General features: G+C 40.5%; 1 protein-coding gene across 1 annotated transcript in view; it reads right to left on the minus strand.

Moving 5' to 3' along the window:
- The window catches only part of rhobtb4 (Rho related BTB domain containing 4), a 40,801-nt gene extending 28,545 nt beyond the window's left edge, over positions 1–12,256 (minus strand). The window contains exons 1-2 of the mRNA XM_072388100.1: positions 12,061–12,256; positions 11,223–11,357 (exon numbers count right to left, since the gene is read on the minus strand). Of these exons, the coding sequence (XP_072244201.1) occupies positions 11,223–11,233 (11 nt within the window). The 5' untranslated portion in view covers positions 11,234–11,357; positions 12,061–12,256. The remainder of the gene's footprint in view (positions 1–11,222; positions 11,358–12,060) is intronic.
- Positions 12,257–17,331: the final 5,075 nt, after the last annotated feature.

The following is a 17,331-nucleotide window of genomic DNA, read 5'->3' on the forward strand; positions in this document are numbered from 1 at the left end:
ACGTGGTATGTGCATACCAAACACAACTGCCACGAACACAGTCCATCCCACCAAGCATCAGCACATGATCTTGTCAAATTACCCCTGCTGCCCTGTGGTTACTGTGTTTGTTGCGAAGCTTTAAGCACCTTGTCAAAACCTAGGAAACACTTCAGGGAGAAATTCCAATGATTCCATGGTCTTTGTGACTGCAGATTTGTTTATTGTTTTAAAATAAAAGCCTGTAATGTTGGGCCCGTTTTATCAAACACAGGAGAGTGTGAACAGATAAGGTGTATAGTTAGTTTTGAGATGGTGAAGATTTGAGTGGATACTCTAAATTCTTGAGTAGCACACATCTCCTGCTTGTCTGCCCTGGAGTTATACTGTGTCTACATTCTTGGCTTGAAGGGACTAAGGTTGTATACAGACATGTCTTGCTATGCTCAAATACATGTATCTACCGACATACTGTACATATGCATGTGCACAAAACACTCTCTTTTTTGTATCAAATCAAACATACAGGAACATATGAAGGCAAAACTAAACAGGAATTCCAAATCCAAATCTCTTTGCATACATGAATTTTTAGATCACATATGCACAAACAAAACACACGCTCTGCTCTGCTGGATAGAGACACACAGGTCAGTAGACGTGCCTCTTAAGCTGTGGCTGTCAAGTGGCAGGGCTAATCTTATTAAGACTCTCTTCAGCTGCTGATCCAAACTCTTAAAGTGATATTTCACTTTGACGATAAAATAAAATATTTATATTTCAGCCTAAACATATTTTGATAGCCTGAAAAGATTCCCTTGAGTTGAGAAAAAAAGTAAGCGTTCGTGGGTTTAAAACAATACCAACTTCGCAAATATAATTGATAAAAAGGCAGATTCTGCAAAAGAACACTGTGGCTGCTTGACTTAGAAGGAGGTATATGTAAAAAAAAGAGTGCGGAACATGCTCTTGCAAAGTGAAAGACAAGTTTCAAATATCCTGGAGTGTGAGATCTGAGCCTTTTAAGGTTTGGTGGATTAACAGGCTGCACAGGTCTTAGGCCTTAAAAGAAATGGGATGAGCTCAGTGTTTAGGTCAAGAGCCTGGTTGGAAATGACCTCAAGTTGGGATGTAAGAATCAGGCTGAGAATTGAGAAAGAGGATAAATATCGGAAGGAGGATGAAGACCAGGAAGGAAGCCAGGTAAAATCGCAGAGGCTGAGGGCCAAATTAAGGTAAGCAAGGAAGACTGTGTCGCCAGAAGTGAACAGTTAAGAACATGGACTTCTGAAGCAGGTCAAATGTGCAGGCAATATGGCTCTGCATTTTACAATTGTTTTTAGAAAGATTGATAAGTCCACAAAATAATTGAGGTCCATGATGCAATTCTTACAGACCGAGTCTAGATGATGTCAAACATTTCAACAATATGACCTTGAACCCCACAGGGCAACGGACACAAAAAGGTTTGGTTTCATAAAGGCTGTGATAAAGACCAGGATTTCCTTGGCTAAAAAGACCACCATATGACTAGATTTTGAAAAAATATTTGATATTCCAGAAATGCAGAACAACTGAAAAACTGTTTTTTTCAGACAAACATTACTTTAGCAGTTGAAAAGATTAAGTCTGGATGTAACTTTGCAACTTCTTGAACAGTGAGTTAACAAGAGTTAAAGCACTAAACCTCAGACACACTTTGGTTTCATTGTGTGCTTGAAATTGATTCAGTTCAGCCGAAATATTCCTTTATTATGTTCTTTAGCAAATCCAAGCTTATCCTGAACAACTTGTGTCTTTAAGTGTCTTTAAGGATAGGCTACTTTAGTGCCAAGAGCATGTTAAAAGCGTGATAAGAGGGTAAGAGTAAATAAAGGAATTAAATTATTTTAGGTCATATGAAAGAGGACCTTTGGCAAACAAAACAGGTGCTGTGGTATGAGCGTCCCACTTTTCATGTCCCTCTAATTGATCATAACACTGTTATATACGGCTGAAGTGAAGTGTTTGCTGAAGTATACTGGTTACTAAAAACTTGTTAGGCAGCTGAAAGATGATTTGCCCCTAAATGTCAAAAACAATTGATAGACTGCTGAGATAATTAGCGTTTAAGTGACATATTCTCACGCTGAAAGCCTCAACTGACCCAGGAGATGCCTTAGCTCTGTTTCAGCGCCAAGAGCTTACTGTCATGGCATAGCATTGTATACAGTACTGTACTTCTAAAAGCTTTATTGACCAATATACTGATAATACGTCAGTGGGTAATAAACAGTAAAGTTTAATCTGCCAGGAAGTCTATCCAGCTATGCATCTAATCTTTTACTGGCAACTAACACCTCACTGCAACTCTCTGTAATGTTGAGAGTGTGGTAACCTCTGCATTTATCCTCTCATTCTGCCTTCAATACTGTATAGCATACAGGAAAAGTAGGAGGAGGGTAAATCTTACTCTTTTTAACAATGATGTGACAAACATACATGACACGAGATACAATGCAAGGTTTAAATGCTTTAGGACTGAAAAAAAATTAAACGTTTCTCAAATGAAGTGAAATGGTGCACAGTACCAATTAGAGTGGGGATCACTTTTGGGAGGGCAAGGAGCAAAGGGAGTGCTGAAGTTGTGAGAAGGGCAACATATCTGGTCTCACCATAGGTCAGTCAGTACTCTCAAAGCATCCTGATCAAGAACAGAGCAAAGCCAAGACAAACACCTTTGGACTTCAGTCTGGCACAGAGACGCAGAGCTGTAGCCCTGACAAGATCCCACTGCATACAGTCAGTACATGAGCTCTACAGGCACTGTAGCCTATATCAGGTTTCCAGTCAATCTAGTTTGTGATCTCTTCAAACGAGGCAGGTTCTACCTGCAAAAACTCACAGGTTGCATCTGTCTATTGGGTAATCTGTTAAAGTGCAGAGCGATAAGTTTGTTTTGTTTCCTCTTAATTACTTTCAGAGGATATTTTCTGTGAATTACAGCAAAAACTAAAAGACAATTTTAACAAAATAACATTTCACAGTAGCAAACTCTTTTCCTCTCCTTTCCTATTCTGTTTATCAACTCTAGAATTATAATGGAGTGCCTTTTGGGACGCTTTGGGAAGCTTAATTGTATGTAATTGGCATCATTGATATTTATTTCTGGATTTCGCACTAACATTCGCATCACCGATTCTGCATGTTGTGCATATACTGAAAATTCAAGAGAGACAGACTTTTACTGATGCTCCAGACATACCCAGCGGTCAACTGTTGGCTGGGTGTATTTAAGGCCCCGAACATGTCAGTAAAACAGATTGCATTAATTTCTATGTCATGGCAAATGATTCAACCGAATCATTTAAGAGTATTCCTAAATATATAATGGAAAAAAAACGCTGGGATTTCGTCATCTCTGGTAAACAGTAGCCTATCATTAAAGAATCCATAAAATCAGAGCACTTGCGGGATAAGCCCAAAAACCAGCACAGAGAGGCAGTTATCTTCCGACCTTCAGGCAGCAGTGCAACAAAAACAGAGAGGATTCTACTGTGAAAATCACTGCAGGCTCAGGAATATCCATGTATCAACAAGTGTGGGTTTAAAGATCCAGTCAGTAGGATTTAGTGACAACTAATGTGTAGAAGAAACTACGATAGTCGAGGACAATGTGAAAAAAGCAAAAGGTAGTTTTTAGTTTGTCCTGGGCTACTCTACTCTACGTCGATCGATATAAACATTATAAGGAAATGTAAACAAAGCAGTTGATATTCTATTTAATTTTCTATTATCCAGCTCAATTTAAACAGATTGAGGTGAAGTGGAAAACTGTCTTGTTGGCTGACTAATCACAATTTGAAACTTTTGTTGGTAATCCTGAAGGCTGCGTCCTCTGTGCTAAAGATTGAGACGAAGGAGATTAATCATTAGGCTTGTTATCTGTCAATAGTTAAAAGCAAACATCCATTATGGTACAGGGGGGCATAAGTGCACATGGCATGGGTAATCTGAATAGCTGTGAAAGCATCATTAATATTGAATGATATACAAAGGTCAGGAGCAAATTATGTAGCCATCTAGACAATCAATTTTTTATCGAATATCTTTCTAATATTTCAGCAACACAATAAGAATGCCCAAATCTAACATTTCAACATCTACACTTTTTTAGAAACCTGTTTGCACGATGTGCAATATTTTAAAACATCAGTACTGGCTATGTTGTACTTATTCAACTTCACATGTACCTTTTTCCTGAATCTCTACAATCTCTATTGCTTTTGTGCTAATCCAGCAGCCTCTGTTTAAAACTAACTGTTGGTCATATATAGAGACAAAGAAGAAAAAGAGAAAAAGGAGAAAGGGGAGTGCAAAAAGCAAAAATCACAAACTGAGTCACGAATAAACAAATAAACCACTTTACAGAGACCCAAAATAAAACAGGAAGGTCCTTTGTTGTGTTTACTTCAAATAGTCTGCATGTTGTTTATTCATATGTGCTGCTCTGTTGAGTTCCTTATATTGTATTGCACTTGGTATACAAAAACAAACCTGTTGCAAGGTGAAAAGCATTTACCTCGAAAGCAATGCAATTTTAATTTAATTCAATGGGGCTTTGAGAGGATTTTATAATCCTATGTGGCCAAATCGTTTTCTCAGGCAATGGAGAATCATGTAATCCTTCAGCTGTGCTGAAATCACAGAAATGACCAAATGTAGAAATGGGATTTTCATCTTACACCATTGAAATTCAATACCCCCGGCCTGAATTTACTGAAATGGATGTCCTCATGCATCTCCAAGTGCAGGAATGTTATTTAACAAGCCAACAAACGTGTGCACACACAAACACACAGATATTTGATCCACTATGCAGGGTGGGTATCCTGAAATAGTGTAATGGAAAAATCTATACTGGTGTTCAGTTATTGCTGCACTGCTGCCCAATGGCCTTGTATACAAACAGCATGAAACAATCATCGCACACTGTGACCACATGTCATTGATTTGCAAAGCTGCAGCACTGGCCTCACAGGTTTTAAACATGTGAAGAACGGCAAGGTGTAAGCAGGTAGAAGCGCTTTTAGGTGGTCCGTTACTGTAGATCCTTGCTTATCCCTAACACTAAAGAGAGCTCCATCCATCCATTTTCTATACCCACTTAATCTGTCGGTCGGGTCGCTGGGGGGCTGCAGCCTATCCCGGCGGTCATCGGGCGAGAGGCGGGGTACACCCTGGACAGGTCACTCTCTGGCAATTTGTGCACTAAATAAGACTGAACTTGAAAGCATAATCAAGTAAGATCAATACTAAACCAATATCAAATTGTACTACAGTACAAAGTATCTCTCTGTGAAGGGGGAAGTAGATGGATAGATTTCACTTGAAAGATCTTAACAGTTGTAAGGGCGCTTGAGAAAATTTAAGAAGTCAATACTTCTTCATTAGAAGATGTCTGTTGGTTCTAAATGCATTGGTAGTAAGTGTTCACATGATATGAAGTAGGGGTAATAGTGGTGATCTTGATCAAATATTTAAACTGAAACAGAGTAATTTATTCCAGTGGGAAAGAAAGAAGGAGAGGCAGTATGACAATTTCAAAACTGTCTCTCCTTAGATGACCCGAGAGATTTTCAGAGGTTTGGTGTGTCGCCCTTGCACTGTGTTTTCAAATTCAAATACTGTGTTATCATGTGTATTCTGAGATTCATTCCCATTCCTGGTCATTTTGTGGTTAAAGAAAGATGCAAGCCAACATGACTTTTGTGTCTTATTATACTTCTGCGTATTTCCTTTATTTCGATCATTGTTGTTATCATATTCATTTTAGAGAAAAGTCCCTGAAGTATGTCTGAGCTAAAAAAAAAAAAAAATCCAAGCTAAAACTATAAAAACCAAGCCCTATCATACGTGGTGAGTCAGAGCTTTAGGAGGGAACAAATTGCAGACATTGACATTGAAGATAACAGAGCTCTCATCTGAAAACTTGCTACCGCCAGTGTGTGTGAGACAGAGCCTGAAAGACAGGCGAGAGGGTGTCAGTCAGGTTGCGTCAGTGTCCTGAAACTGTAATAACTTGGCTGCCCCAGCAACGCAGCCCAAAAGCTGTGGAGGGGAACACCTTAACTTGTGGATATATATATATACAATATACACAATAACAGATTCATGTGGTTTCATGAGTGGGTTAGTCGAGACTGAAACACGTCTGACCCTGATTAGCAGGAATGACACCCTTGGGTGTTTTTTTTACACAATATTTGTTTAAAGCTTCCAGCTCTTTGTAGAGCACAGACAGATTATGCAGAAAGACTCATAATGCATAAAGATGTGTCAATGTGTTTATGTCCTCACGGTATAAAGAGGTTGCGGATTTTGGAGTTCAAATGCTTCGCTGTGTGAGTCATTGTGTCGGTAATTGTGTGTTTGCTAATGAGCTTGGGTGTGTTAGAAGATGTTCCAGTGTTTCCTTGTGAGGATGCTCGGCTGTGGAGAAAGAAGCATTGTAAAAGTGAATAAAGAAATCACCTAATTATTGCTCATAATCACATTTAAAATACCAGTAATCAGTTGTAATCAGTGCTTAAATTATGTGACCCCCAAATTTGTGGATGCCATTAAGCATGCTGTGGCATCCCTTTGCAATTTTTTTTCCCAACTGTCTCATAAACGACAAGATTTCGAACTTCGAACAAACCCTTCTTGATCTGCCTCGCTTTTTCCCATCCAAACACGACCATCGACGCTGCTGTAGGAGCTAATCGGGAGTCTCTTTTCAGTCATTACCAGGCATAGTGCAGTTATAAAAGAAAGACAGAGGGATATACAGGCAGGCAAGATGTGAAAACAGACAGGAAGATTAGGAGACAGACAGCAAAGGCTTGCAGGCACTGTAAATGAGAGATGCTAGAGTTTACCACTGTGTTAACAACACTGAAGCCACACATATGGGATTGTTTGGGCCCATGCAGGCATGTGAAGTACAAGGGTGTGGGTCAGCCTACAAGATCCTGTAGGGGACGCAAGGAGACAGTCACATATGTTCAACTGCACTCATAGCCTACAGGACACACAGACACAGTACCTTCACTATGAAGGCCTCAGACTATCTCCTATGGTGTGAAATGCAATCTGTGATTGCAGCACATTCCCACTTGAATACCTAGTTGGCATTTCCACAGTCATATGACGTTGGATCCAATTCACCCAAGGGGATCAGCTCTCTGCCACAAATGAGAGGAGCAGATGCTATAAAAAAAGAAAAAAAAAAAAAAAAGAAGACACCCAGGGATCAAATTGCACTCACTCATACAAAAATATATGTGCATAATCACATGCAGACACACAGGAGGATTTGTTTGTTGGAGTGACAAATCAGCACTACCGTGATACACCGAATCACATAAAAACAAACGTGAACATAAATAGAGAGCAGCTAAAGCCAAGAAACCAATTGGTGCCACTTAATGTTTGGGGCATAACACAAAATCCTTTCCTCAGCACACATGCCAACACACACATCCAGTAAGTGCCAACACAATAAAAGATATATAATAAAGGGTTACACAAAGTAACATATTTAGAAAAATAGAGCAATTAATAGTATTTAAATGTCTGCTCTCAGTATACATACAGTATGTAGTGAATGCTTACAGTACATCATAAATAATGAACAGTGCTTTAACATTTTAACTGCCATGGGGTTATTTTAACCTCGTTTGCATTGTCAAGCTCCTGGAACTCTCTTAAATCAAACCACCTGTATCAAACGAAAACGACCCTCTTTATCATCTTGTGAATTATGGGATGTCTCTAAAACAAAATGCACTCTAATACTGATGCACTGAACGCATTGGTACTCGACATGAGTTGCACTGCTGGCCCAGCGTACGTTCATTCTTGAGCTCTGCAAACAGTTGCACAGTGAACACGTCCCTGGCCCGACACCAAAAGTGCCTCGTCTAACAACTGTGCTGAGGGAGGGAAGAAAAGAGAAGCAACTGTGGACTGGACAAAGGCAAGAGTGGCAAAATAAAACTACAACAAGTATGAATTACCAGTGAGCAGACATTGTACAGAGAAAATGTACAGCATGTCTGTATGATTGCAGCTCAACTTTAATGAATAGTAGCATGCATCTGCTTATTGTTCAATCTGAGTTTCTAGCCTAAAATTCCCGAGCCACATTTAGCCTATTAGACCTTCTTTTCTATATCAGTCGACCAGCCATCATCTGTACAAGCTACTTCTAGGCTGTAACTCTAACTGGTCGTGATCTTTCTCAGACCTCTGGTAACCTGCAATTTTGAAGCCATGTATGGCAGAGGCAGAGTTTCCTGCAGGTTATACTACAGAGTAAATGACACAGAATCGAAGGATGTAAACTGACACTTGAACTTCAAACAAAAAATAAGAGAAAAAAATGAGTGCGGCTGTTGAAATTACAAATTTAAATCACTGTAGGCATTAAGCTTATGAAAACTGAAATAGTTCTCACTGCACTCAAACTTTGACCCAGAACTATTTTGTTATATTCTGTCAACAGTGATGTTGTGTAATATGCCTGCCGATCGGTGTAGCCATCCTGGACAAAACCCCAGTCAGGCCTTGGCCTTACTCCAGCCTGAAGCTGTCTGAGCAGCCATGACTAGATGAAGACACCCACTCTGGACTTCTTATCTCTTCTTAGCCACTTGGTCTGGCCCTGCCCTGCCCTGTCCTGCCGTTGCTCATAATTCAACACCTTCTTATCCACTTCTCTCACCACAGAAACAGCTCATTCCCTCTGAAATGAGCTGTCTGCTGTGAGATGAGTTTTATTTCATATAATCTCAAAATCATAGAATATGAACCATCCTCTTAAACCTAAAAAATGTTGCAAGCAAACAATCTGTGTTTGATTTTGTCATGAATGCTGTTTTTTATTGTGTCGTCAACTAATAGTGAGTCTGCAGAGACTGACAGAGCTAATCACTCTCACACAAAGTGAAAACAGAGACTGCTACTGACACAAGTCAGCAGAGTACCACCTTCGAGGAAGCGAAGACAGATGTTCAAAGGGAGTTTCACATGTGGAATCAGTTTCAAAAGGGCTGTGGATTTGTTTTCTTCTTTCGATGAAAGTGGCCGACCGAGGCTGTCCTTCATTCCTGGCCACAATGCCAACTGTGTCTATTTCGATTGTATCTTTTAAATCCTTCCTTTGCCATCGTTTTGTTTTCTTTACCCATAAGAAGAAATGGACAATTCTAAGAGAGAGTTTAAGCAACAAGCTTTCTTTGATTTATCATGATTACAGTTGTATCCAATCTGGTAAACTATCTTTCCCGCTCAGTTCTGTTTAACCCTTACCTCGATTTCCTCCCAGTAAAAACCCCTTCGTGTCCCTCTTCCTAAAGTTCTGCTCTCCTTTCTCCTCCCTTCTTTCTACTCTGCATGGCTGGCGTTCTGTCCTATTTCTTTCCAAACAATCTGCTTCTCCTCTTCACTCCTCTGAGCACACAAGGCCTGTGTTCCTTCTCCGACCTGCCTCGCTTGGCTTTCTGCTCTTATACACATTCTTTGCTCACAGACACCCCGTTTGAAAAATAACCACAGAAGCAGCCTGTAAGAAACAAACTGGACAGTTTGGACCCCCAGCACAATCACATCTTTCTTTCTTTCCCATTCTTTTTTGCTCCCTCCATCATTTTCTTCGCTTCAAAACTTACTAAAGAGGACAAACATCATGTGGTGCTGGGAAGAGAAAACATTACGGTGGAATGACTGCGAGACTCTGTTAAGGTTTTTTACCTCTTCTGTGTATGAATGCTGATGTCCAAGTATGTGTGTGCGAGTGTGCGCATGTGACTGTCGCTTTTCAAGGACGACTTAAATAAATACAACTCCTCATCTCTGCACGTATACACACAGATATAGTTTGGGCCTGAAAGAGACCTCGCATGTGTGTGTGTACATTGCTCAGCTCACACAAAGACACCGCTTCTTATATGACTCCCAGCTGTGAAGGCTTGGCCCACCACTCGGTCATCCAGCAGCCAGAAATGTTTGGTGTATAACCCTACTGGAAAGCCCCAGTTATACCCACCCATCCACACACACACACACACACAAAACACAAGCTCCTCAGAGACAAAGTAGTCCTCTGAGCAGGGGCAGACGAAGGGATGGGCTTCACCCCAAAGGAAGAATGGTTCAAATTCCACAGCTGATAGAAAAACAAAAAAGAGTGGGCTGAAGCCGAGGAACTGTTGTCAACTCTGTCAGTCCATCCCCGCACCCACCATGTTTTCTAAGCCTACTGTGTAGGAATGATAAAGACAAGGGAAGACAAAAAAAAAAAAAGAAGAAACAGATGAGGAAATGTAGTCTTGCAGGCATCACTGATAAATGGAAAGCGTTTTGGCTCTGGTCAAAGATACCACATTGCCTACATAGACCAATAGCTGCAGTGACCACTGTTTGTAGACAATGCGTGACTCCTTTCCCCAGATGTCCAATTCTGTAGTTAACCACGCCAAGCAAACTAGATCATTCAGATTGAAGCTATATAAAGTATGCCTGGGCGCATCATAACAAATGTATCCCCTGTATTTTTTCTTTTTAAATATTCCCACAAGAGAAGTGTGAGTGATATGATGAGAGCATGTCATGATGGTAACAGTTAACAGGTTAACAGGTATCACTGTATTATCCAGGTCACAGTGTACCAATACTTTGAATCTTAATCATGATCTGAAATTTCAGAGTTATTTGTATTGCATAGTTACACCGTGCCATTAGTCGAATACCTTTTATATATCAGATATACTTTACAGAGGAAGGGAGACAAACCAAAAGAAAAATTAAACGCATCTTAAGGATAGAGGCTGCATGTCTGTTATCACTGTGAAACAGCTTTTTTCTTCGGTCAATTTAAAGTGATCCACCCATGTTTTTTGATGTTGCTGTTATTTTGTTTTTTCTTCGATAAAACTTTCATACAAATCCTGTCTAAAGATTCTAAGTGAGAAGAACAGTAACATTTGAGTTGCACATGACATATCAGTTAGCTATCTGCAGGAGTTTTCAAAAGCAATCTATTCCGAGTTCTGTCTGAGGTTTGTCGATAAGTGCAGAAGAGTGAACGATCCTAACTGACCCGTTATGCAACCCCTTCGCTGTAGTCTGTCCTACACACTTTTTTTTCCTTCATCAACAAGCCCAGCCTAAAGATTAAACCAAATCAATAACTGCGCGACAGTGCTCGTAGCTCCTACCTTTCAGACATTCGCCTCTGCAATCACCTCAGGTCTCTTTCCCCTCGACGTTCACTTCCAGATCACACCCCCCAACTGCTCTTTTCCCCTCAGTTTCCTCTGAGCAGCGCTCGCCTCTCGCTTTTCCCCATTCAACTGCAAGGGACAAACAAATGAGATCACTTCAGAGCATTCCTCTGCATGGCAGCATCTAATCTACACTCATACGTCTTAACACGAGCTCCGCGTCCGCCTCGAATTGAAAGTCTTCAAACTATCGCTTTCGTGTTTTTTGTAGACCTGCCAGAGCTGACAGAAGAAAAATAGTCCCGATTGCCGTAGCCGGGAGACGCCGGGAGGAATGTAATTACACGCAGAGTGCTGCATATTGCAAAACCCGCAGACATGCTCTTGTATGCAAACCCCCCGCCCGCTATTGTGCCGTGGGATATGTCTGGTTAGAGTTGTCCGCTTGTGGTCCTGATGCGAGTTTTCCACGTCCCTTTGTTGTTTCCGTCACACCTACAAGGAGGGAACACAAGAAGGGGGAGAACCTTGCCTCGACTTTCTTTTGTCTGTCTGTTTTCTGTTGTGTTTTTTTTTTTACACAGCAGAACTACTTAACATAGCTGCACAAGTAGGCTATTTTCTTAAATATCTTGCAGGCTTTCAGATCCACGGGGGACCTTGATTTTGTTCTTTCTTTTCTGTACACGCGCATGCATTTCTCATCACATCTCTTCGATCTCATCTCATTATTTGTCTTTTGTTATTTCAAATAAAATATGAAAAAATGAAAACAAAGCTTGATTTGCTGTTGGTTTGACCGCACCCTTGTAATACGAGCCCCCTATCTCACCGCTATTTCTCCCAGAAGTTTACTGCTTGCCGGGGGAGTGGGTTGACTCCGCTGTTTCGGTCCCTCTCTGCTCCTCTTTCCTTCCCTTGTTGTCTGTTGCGAGCGGTGGCAGAGCCCATGCAGTTATGTTTCACTCCAGACCATCCTTCGCGTACAGAACGCCAGCGCCTATCAGCGACCACAGTGACGGCAGCCTCATTATAGTCACCCGTGCCACACCCATCCATTCATAAAGTGGAGCGAGAGCCAGCCTCCGTCCGACTGTGCGCGTGGCGAGAAGGCAGTGATATTTCCACTGTGTTCCTTCACCATCTGATAACGTGCCTGGGATATTCTTCTCATCTAACTCATAGCTGGTAATTTTCTAACCGTGATGCTCACCACTGTGAGGAATTGTGTACCATTTCAAGAAATCCAGTTATCGCTTTTCATCTAGGGTTCTTTGTTCACATATTTAGCAGCACTAGCCTGTACAATATGCTTTATTGAAACCAGATGCAAATAGCGATGCATTGTTCAAATAAAAAAGGCAGTCTACTTTAAATCTGCTTAAAATTGTATTATTGAGCCTGATCTCACTCCCCTTTTGATGATTTTAGCGCCAGAATAAAACCTACTTTCCCCTTTGTTGCTTTTTTTTCAACTTACAGCCTTAATATTGATGGTAAACCATGTTTTTTCCCCCTTACTTTAGCCAGTTTTGTTTGCCTAGCAAACTGGAAAAAGGAGAAAAGAAAGACAGAAAGAAAGAAAGAACAGAAACTATTGGTGTTCAAATGAAAAGTCCCTCAACGTTTTCTATGAGACCACTGTCCCATCTCCCAATATGTTCACTGTGTTTCATCATATAAAAAAGAATTGATGTTCCCAGCAACAAACATTGCTGTGGTCGGTGTTTTGACAAATAATACTGTCTGTGAATGAGAAGTTTCCTTTTACAAAAATCAGTCGAGTCAATCAGTCGAGTGGACTGGACATTTAGCTACTCAACTCATCATTTCAAGCCAAAAGCCTCATGTCAGAACATCTCGTGTTTATAAGTGGTGTGATATAAATAACATTTGGGGTTAAATGACCCAGGATTTAACAAATCTCTCTGGCTTATATAATGTTATTATTTGCATGGGGATGATTAGTATAGTGTAGGCGGATTTCAGGAGGCGTGGTGCTTGCACCGTTGATGATTCTTGCTCCATGGCTCAGACCAGTAATTTTAGCTTGTCCACCTGAGCCAGTCTATTTGTGCAAAGCAGCATGAATTACACAATTCACAATGTGCATTTAGCCGAAAGCCTGTTTACAGCAATTGTTTTTATCCTTTGTATTACTCACCCAGTACGTTTTGAAACTATTTGGGTGGATGCTCAAGTCTGGAAAAAAATACAATTGAGTTGTACAGGCGTAACCACCTTCTCGGAGGATGCAGCTTAAAGCCATTGTGCAGCACAGATACTAGTGAGGGAGTTCAATGTAAAAATGATTAACTCACTGGTTAATCATCAACAACATGTTTTTGCCACCTGTATCCCTTATTTACACAGATAAGTTGCTCAGTCTGTGATCACTTTAACTAACTTTACTTGATACTTAATACGGGATAGATTAATTATTTTGGACTAATTTCCACCTGCCAAACTCAGCACCAATACCCTAAGATTAGAATCACATAATATCCTCAGTAGCATACTGCTTGCGGACATCTTGCAAGCAGCAGTGGAACTATAGATGGCAGTTTGTTTCTGTAAATTTGACAGTCAGTCCACCTGTGTAATACAAAAACTGCAAAATCCAGATTGTCAAATCAACCATAAACATTAGGCTAATTAAGCAATTAACACCATGCCCTTTGGATCAGTTTATATAGAGTAAAGCATAATTTCTAGTTCTGCATTAAATCTGTCTCACATCTAGACAGCAGGAGGAGGTTCACCTCTAAAGGAATCTACCAAGACATTGACTTCTGGGTTTTAACAGCTTCAGTTGGATCTGAACTAGCGTAAAAACAAAAAAACAGTGGAGCAGGGTTGGACTAGCAACTCCAGTCAGGTTAGACTATTGATTTTGTTTTGAAGAGAGCTGAGACGGATATAAAAGTTCAGTCTCAAAGTGTTACACCAAGCTATGTGAATTAAATATTTCTGCAAGTGAACAGTTGTTTTCTTGTACTTCTTGCAGTGATAGCTGCCTCCAAGCTTGGCAGTAAATCATATTTCATTCGAAACACAAATGGTATGTGTGATTTATGGTAATGACACTTAATTTCCATACAATTAAAATTACAGTTATTGTACCCATCAAAATATGTGACCTTCCCAAGTTTTGTAAACTAATATACACACCATCTAGCAGCAGTATTGATATGTGTTAATCAGAACCTTGTTAGGTTATAGACTGACCATATTACAGAGACTGCTGATGTTTAAAATTAAAAGCATTATGGTTGTAAGAAAAGTTACAAAATTTTCAATAAAGTTTCATTCAGTTTTATTCACCTGCCTTTTTCATGGACATTTGGTCTCATATAATTACAGAATATCTTGCTGTAATGAAATAAACAATGATCTCATATCAATATTCATGTGTATTTCTGTTAAATGAAAAAAATAAGCACCTCATTCTGGTTAATGTGCTTTTACATTTCTTCCAAAAATCTGAGAAGGTATGTAAGGTTAGCAGGCTAATTGAAGGGCTTTCTGTCTTGGTAATTGTTACCAATTTTATCAAGTAAAATATTATCCTCCTCAGCTGGGCTGAAACTGAATTGATGGAGAAAGGAGAGGCATAGTTCAGTGCACTTTGAGCAAATATGCCATCAATTGCATCAATTGCAACTTAAACGGTCAATAATTTGCAAAACACTGTACATCATCACTTTGCTCCTGTTCAGGTTCATCAAATGATGATGTGTCCTGCTCTAAACTTTCACCTTCCATGTCTAGTGTCTGTCCTCCTCTTCATCCACTGATATCTGATTCTGCTGCATCAATTCTGAGTAATCTCTGTGCCTCATTCAGCCATCAGCTTTCTGAAGTATAGACATTGTGGGGGGTAACGAGTCATGCTGTCCATTAGAAAATACTATGACTTAAACTGGCAACAAATTCTGTTGTCACTGAATTTGAATAATATAGTATAATAAAGTATAATAATAAAGATAATTAAGTCCAGGGCTCTAGTTAGCACCATCGCCTCACAATGAGAGGGTTCCTGGTTCAAATCCCGACTGATGCCTTTCTGTGTGACGTTTACATGTTCTCCCTGTGTATGCGTGGGTTCTCTCCGGGTACTTTAGCTTCCTCCCACCGCCCAAAAGCATGCATGTCAGGTTAATTGGTGACTAAATTGACTTCCTAAAACTTGGAGTGAGTATGAGCATGGATGGTTGTTTGTCTTGTTTGTCTATAAGTGGCCCTGGCGACCTGTCCAGGGTGTATCCTGCTCTTACCCAATGACAGTTGGGATAGGTTCCAGCCCACCCGCGACCCTGAGTTGGATTAAGCGGGTATAGAAAGTTGATCAAGGGATGGGCTCTGTTAGCCCCACTGTGAAAGCATAAGAAGTATGGCCAGGATGTAATTTTCCCTGTAAAATAGGACGTAAAAAAATGCATTAATGGCACCCAACTAAGATGTTTCAGACTTGTGTTTCCGGCACAACGAAAAAGACAAAAATTGCTACTTCTTCATAGGTTACTTCATTAAGTCCAACTTAAAAGAAACTAAGATATCCTTTAAAAAAATCATCAATCCCAACTTGATATTTTATGAGAAGAGAGTTCTCAATCTTATATTGACAGCCTGCATGTGCCTCCAACATTATGGGCGTGAAATGTCAAAGAACAGACTCAGTAAGTTCACTGGCCGTATGGACCATGTCCTCTGACAACTTTTCCTATTTTCTGTGTTGCAATAGTTTTAGAAAAAGTGACTATTACTTAACATTTCCCCCACTGTGGACTATGTACTACGTATGTAACCTCTGTTTTCTGTTTTGAGTCTCATCACAGTGAATGGAAACCAACTAGATTTTTGTTGTCATCACAGAGCAACACAGATACACCAGTGCACAAGTGTGGCTTACAACACTATAAATAACTTGCACAAGTCTCTGCATAGAGTAGTATAAAATAACTTCAGTTATAGCCTACTGACATCAGCTCTTCGACATTGAACACTATTGTGGAGATCACATAAAATTTCAGAGTGCTACACATGAAACAAGTCTTTAGCATTAAGATTTTCATTTGCACTTCAACACAAGCCCTCATCAGTATTTAAAAAACAGTGTTCTCTTTACACATTTTCAACTTGGAAAAAGCTCTCAACAGACCCACTGTCTCTCACAGATTCCCCCAAACTCCTGCTCAGCAAAGCATCAGATGCATTCACTGTCCTGTGAAGGGAATGGAGCAACCTGCCTGGGCTTGCTCCTGATTGAGCTTGCAGGGAACTCCTAGGCAACTGTCCTCAAGCTGTTTCCAGTAGGCATGAGAGTCATCTCTCATTCACACAGATGCACATAACCAGTAAGGGCGAGTGATGGAACATCTTGATGTAGCTGTGGCATTACCTTTGGGGATAACTGTGAGTTTTAACAAAACATTTTTCGCCGTGTCCTACATACAATGTTTGCTGAGTTCTGTTGACACACAGCATGAAAGGCTGACTGTCATATGCCTGTGTAAGTGCTCTTCCCTGCTTTTGTTAGCCTCATTTTCTACACTGTTCTTCATTGCACATGTAGGTGCACTCAACCTTTATCTTAAAGTGTCGTGTACAGCAATTTTCCATTGCCCGTGACCAGTGCTATAGCACCACAGATGCAGCCACACGGGCACAATAGGGGTATAATGGGAGATCCACATGGTTCTCCCGTCACTCTCTCAGTCTCTTTCCTGGGGGAGCAAACTGCTGATGCCATTGGTGTGAAAGGGCAATGTCAGCTACATTTCTACAAACAAATACAGCTGGCCAATGTGTTGCACACCCACCACATATAAATGTACATAAACAAACAATACACAACTCACCACCAACACAAAGAAAAAGATAATCTTTGCCCTGTTGAGATCAATTTCACTCAGCAACTCTGTACCTCCACTGTGGCATGCCACAATGGTCTTTGACACAAGCCATCGAATGACCACAATAACATGCAACTTTGGGTGCTGACGGCCTACAATGGGCCTCTCTTTGGTTCAGAGCCTCTGCTTTTCTTCTGCCTGATCTCTCAGACAAAGCAGTATTGTAGAAGCCTCAATTGTGCTTGAAC

Source organism: Leuresthes tenuis, unplaced genomic scaffold, assembly GCF_036924035.1.
Source record: "Leuresthes tenuis unplaced genomic scaffold, fLeuTen1.0.hap1 SCAF_6, whole genome shotgun sequence".
Taxonomy (NCBI): domain Eukaryota; kingdom Metazoa; phylum Chordata; class Actinopteri; order Atheriniformes; family Atherinopsidae; genus Leuresthes; species Leuresthes tenuis.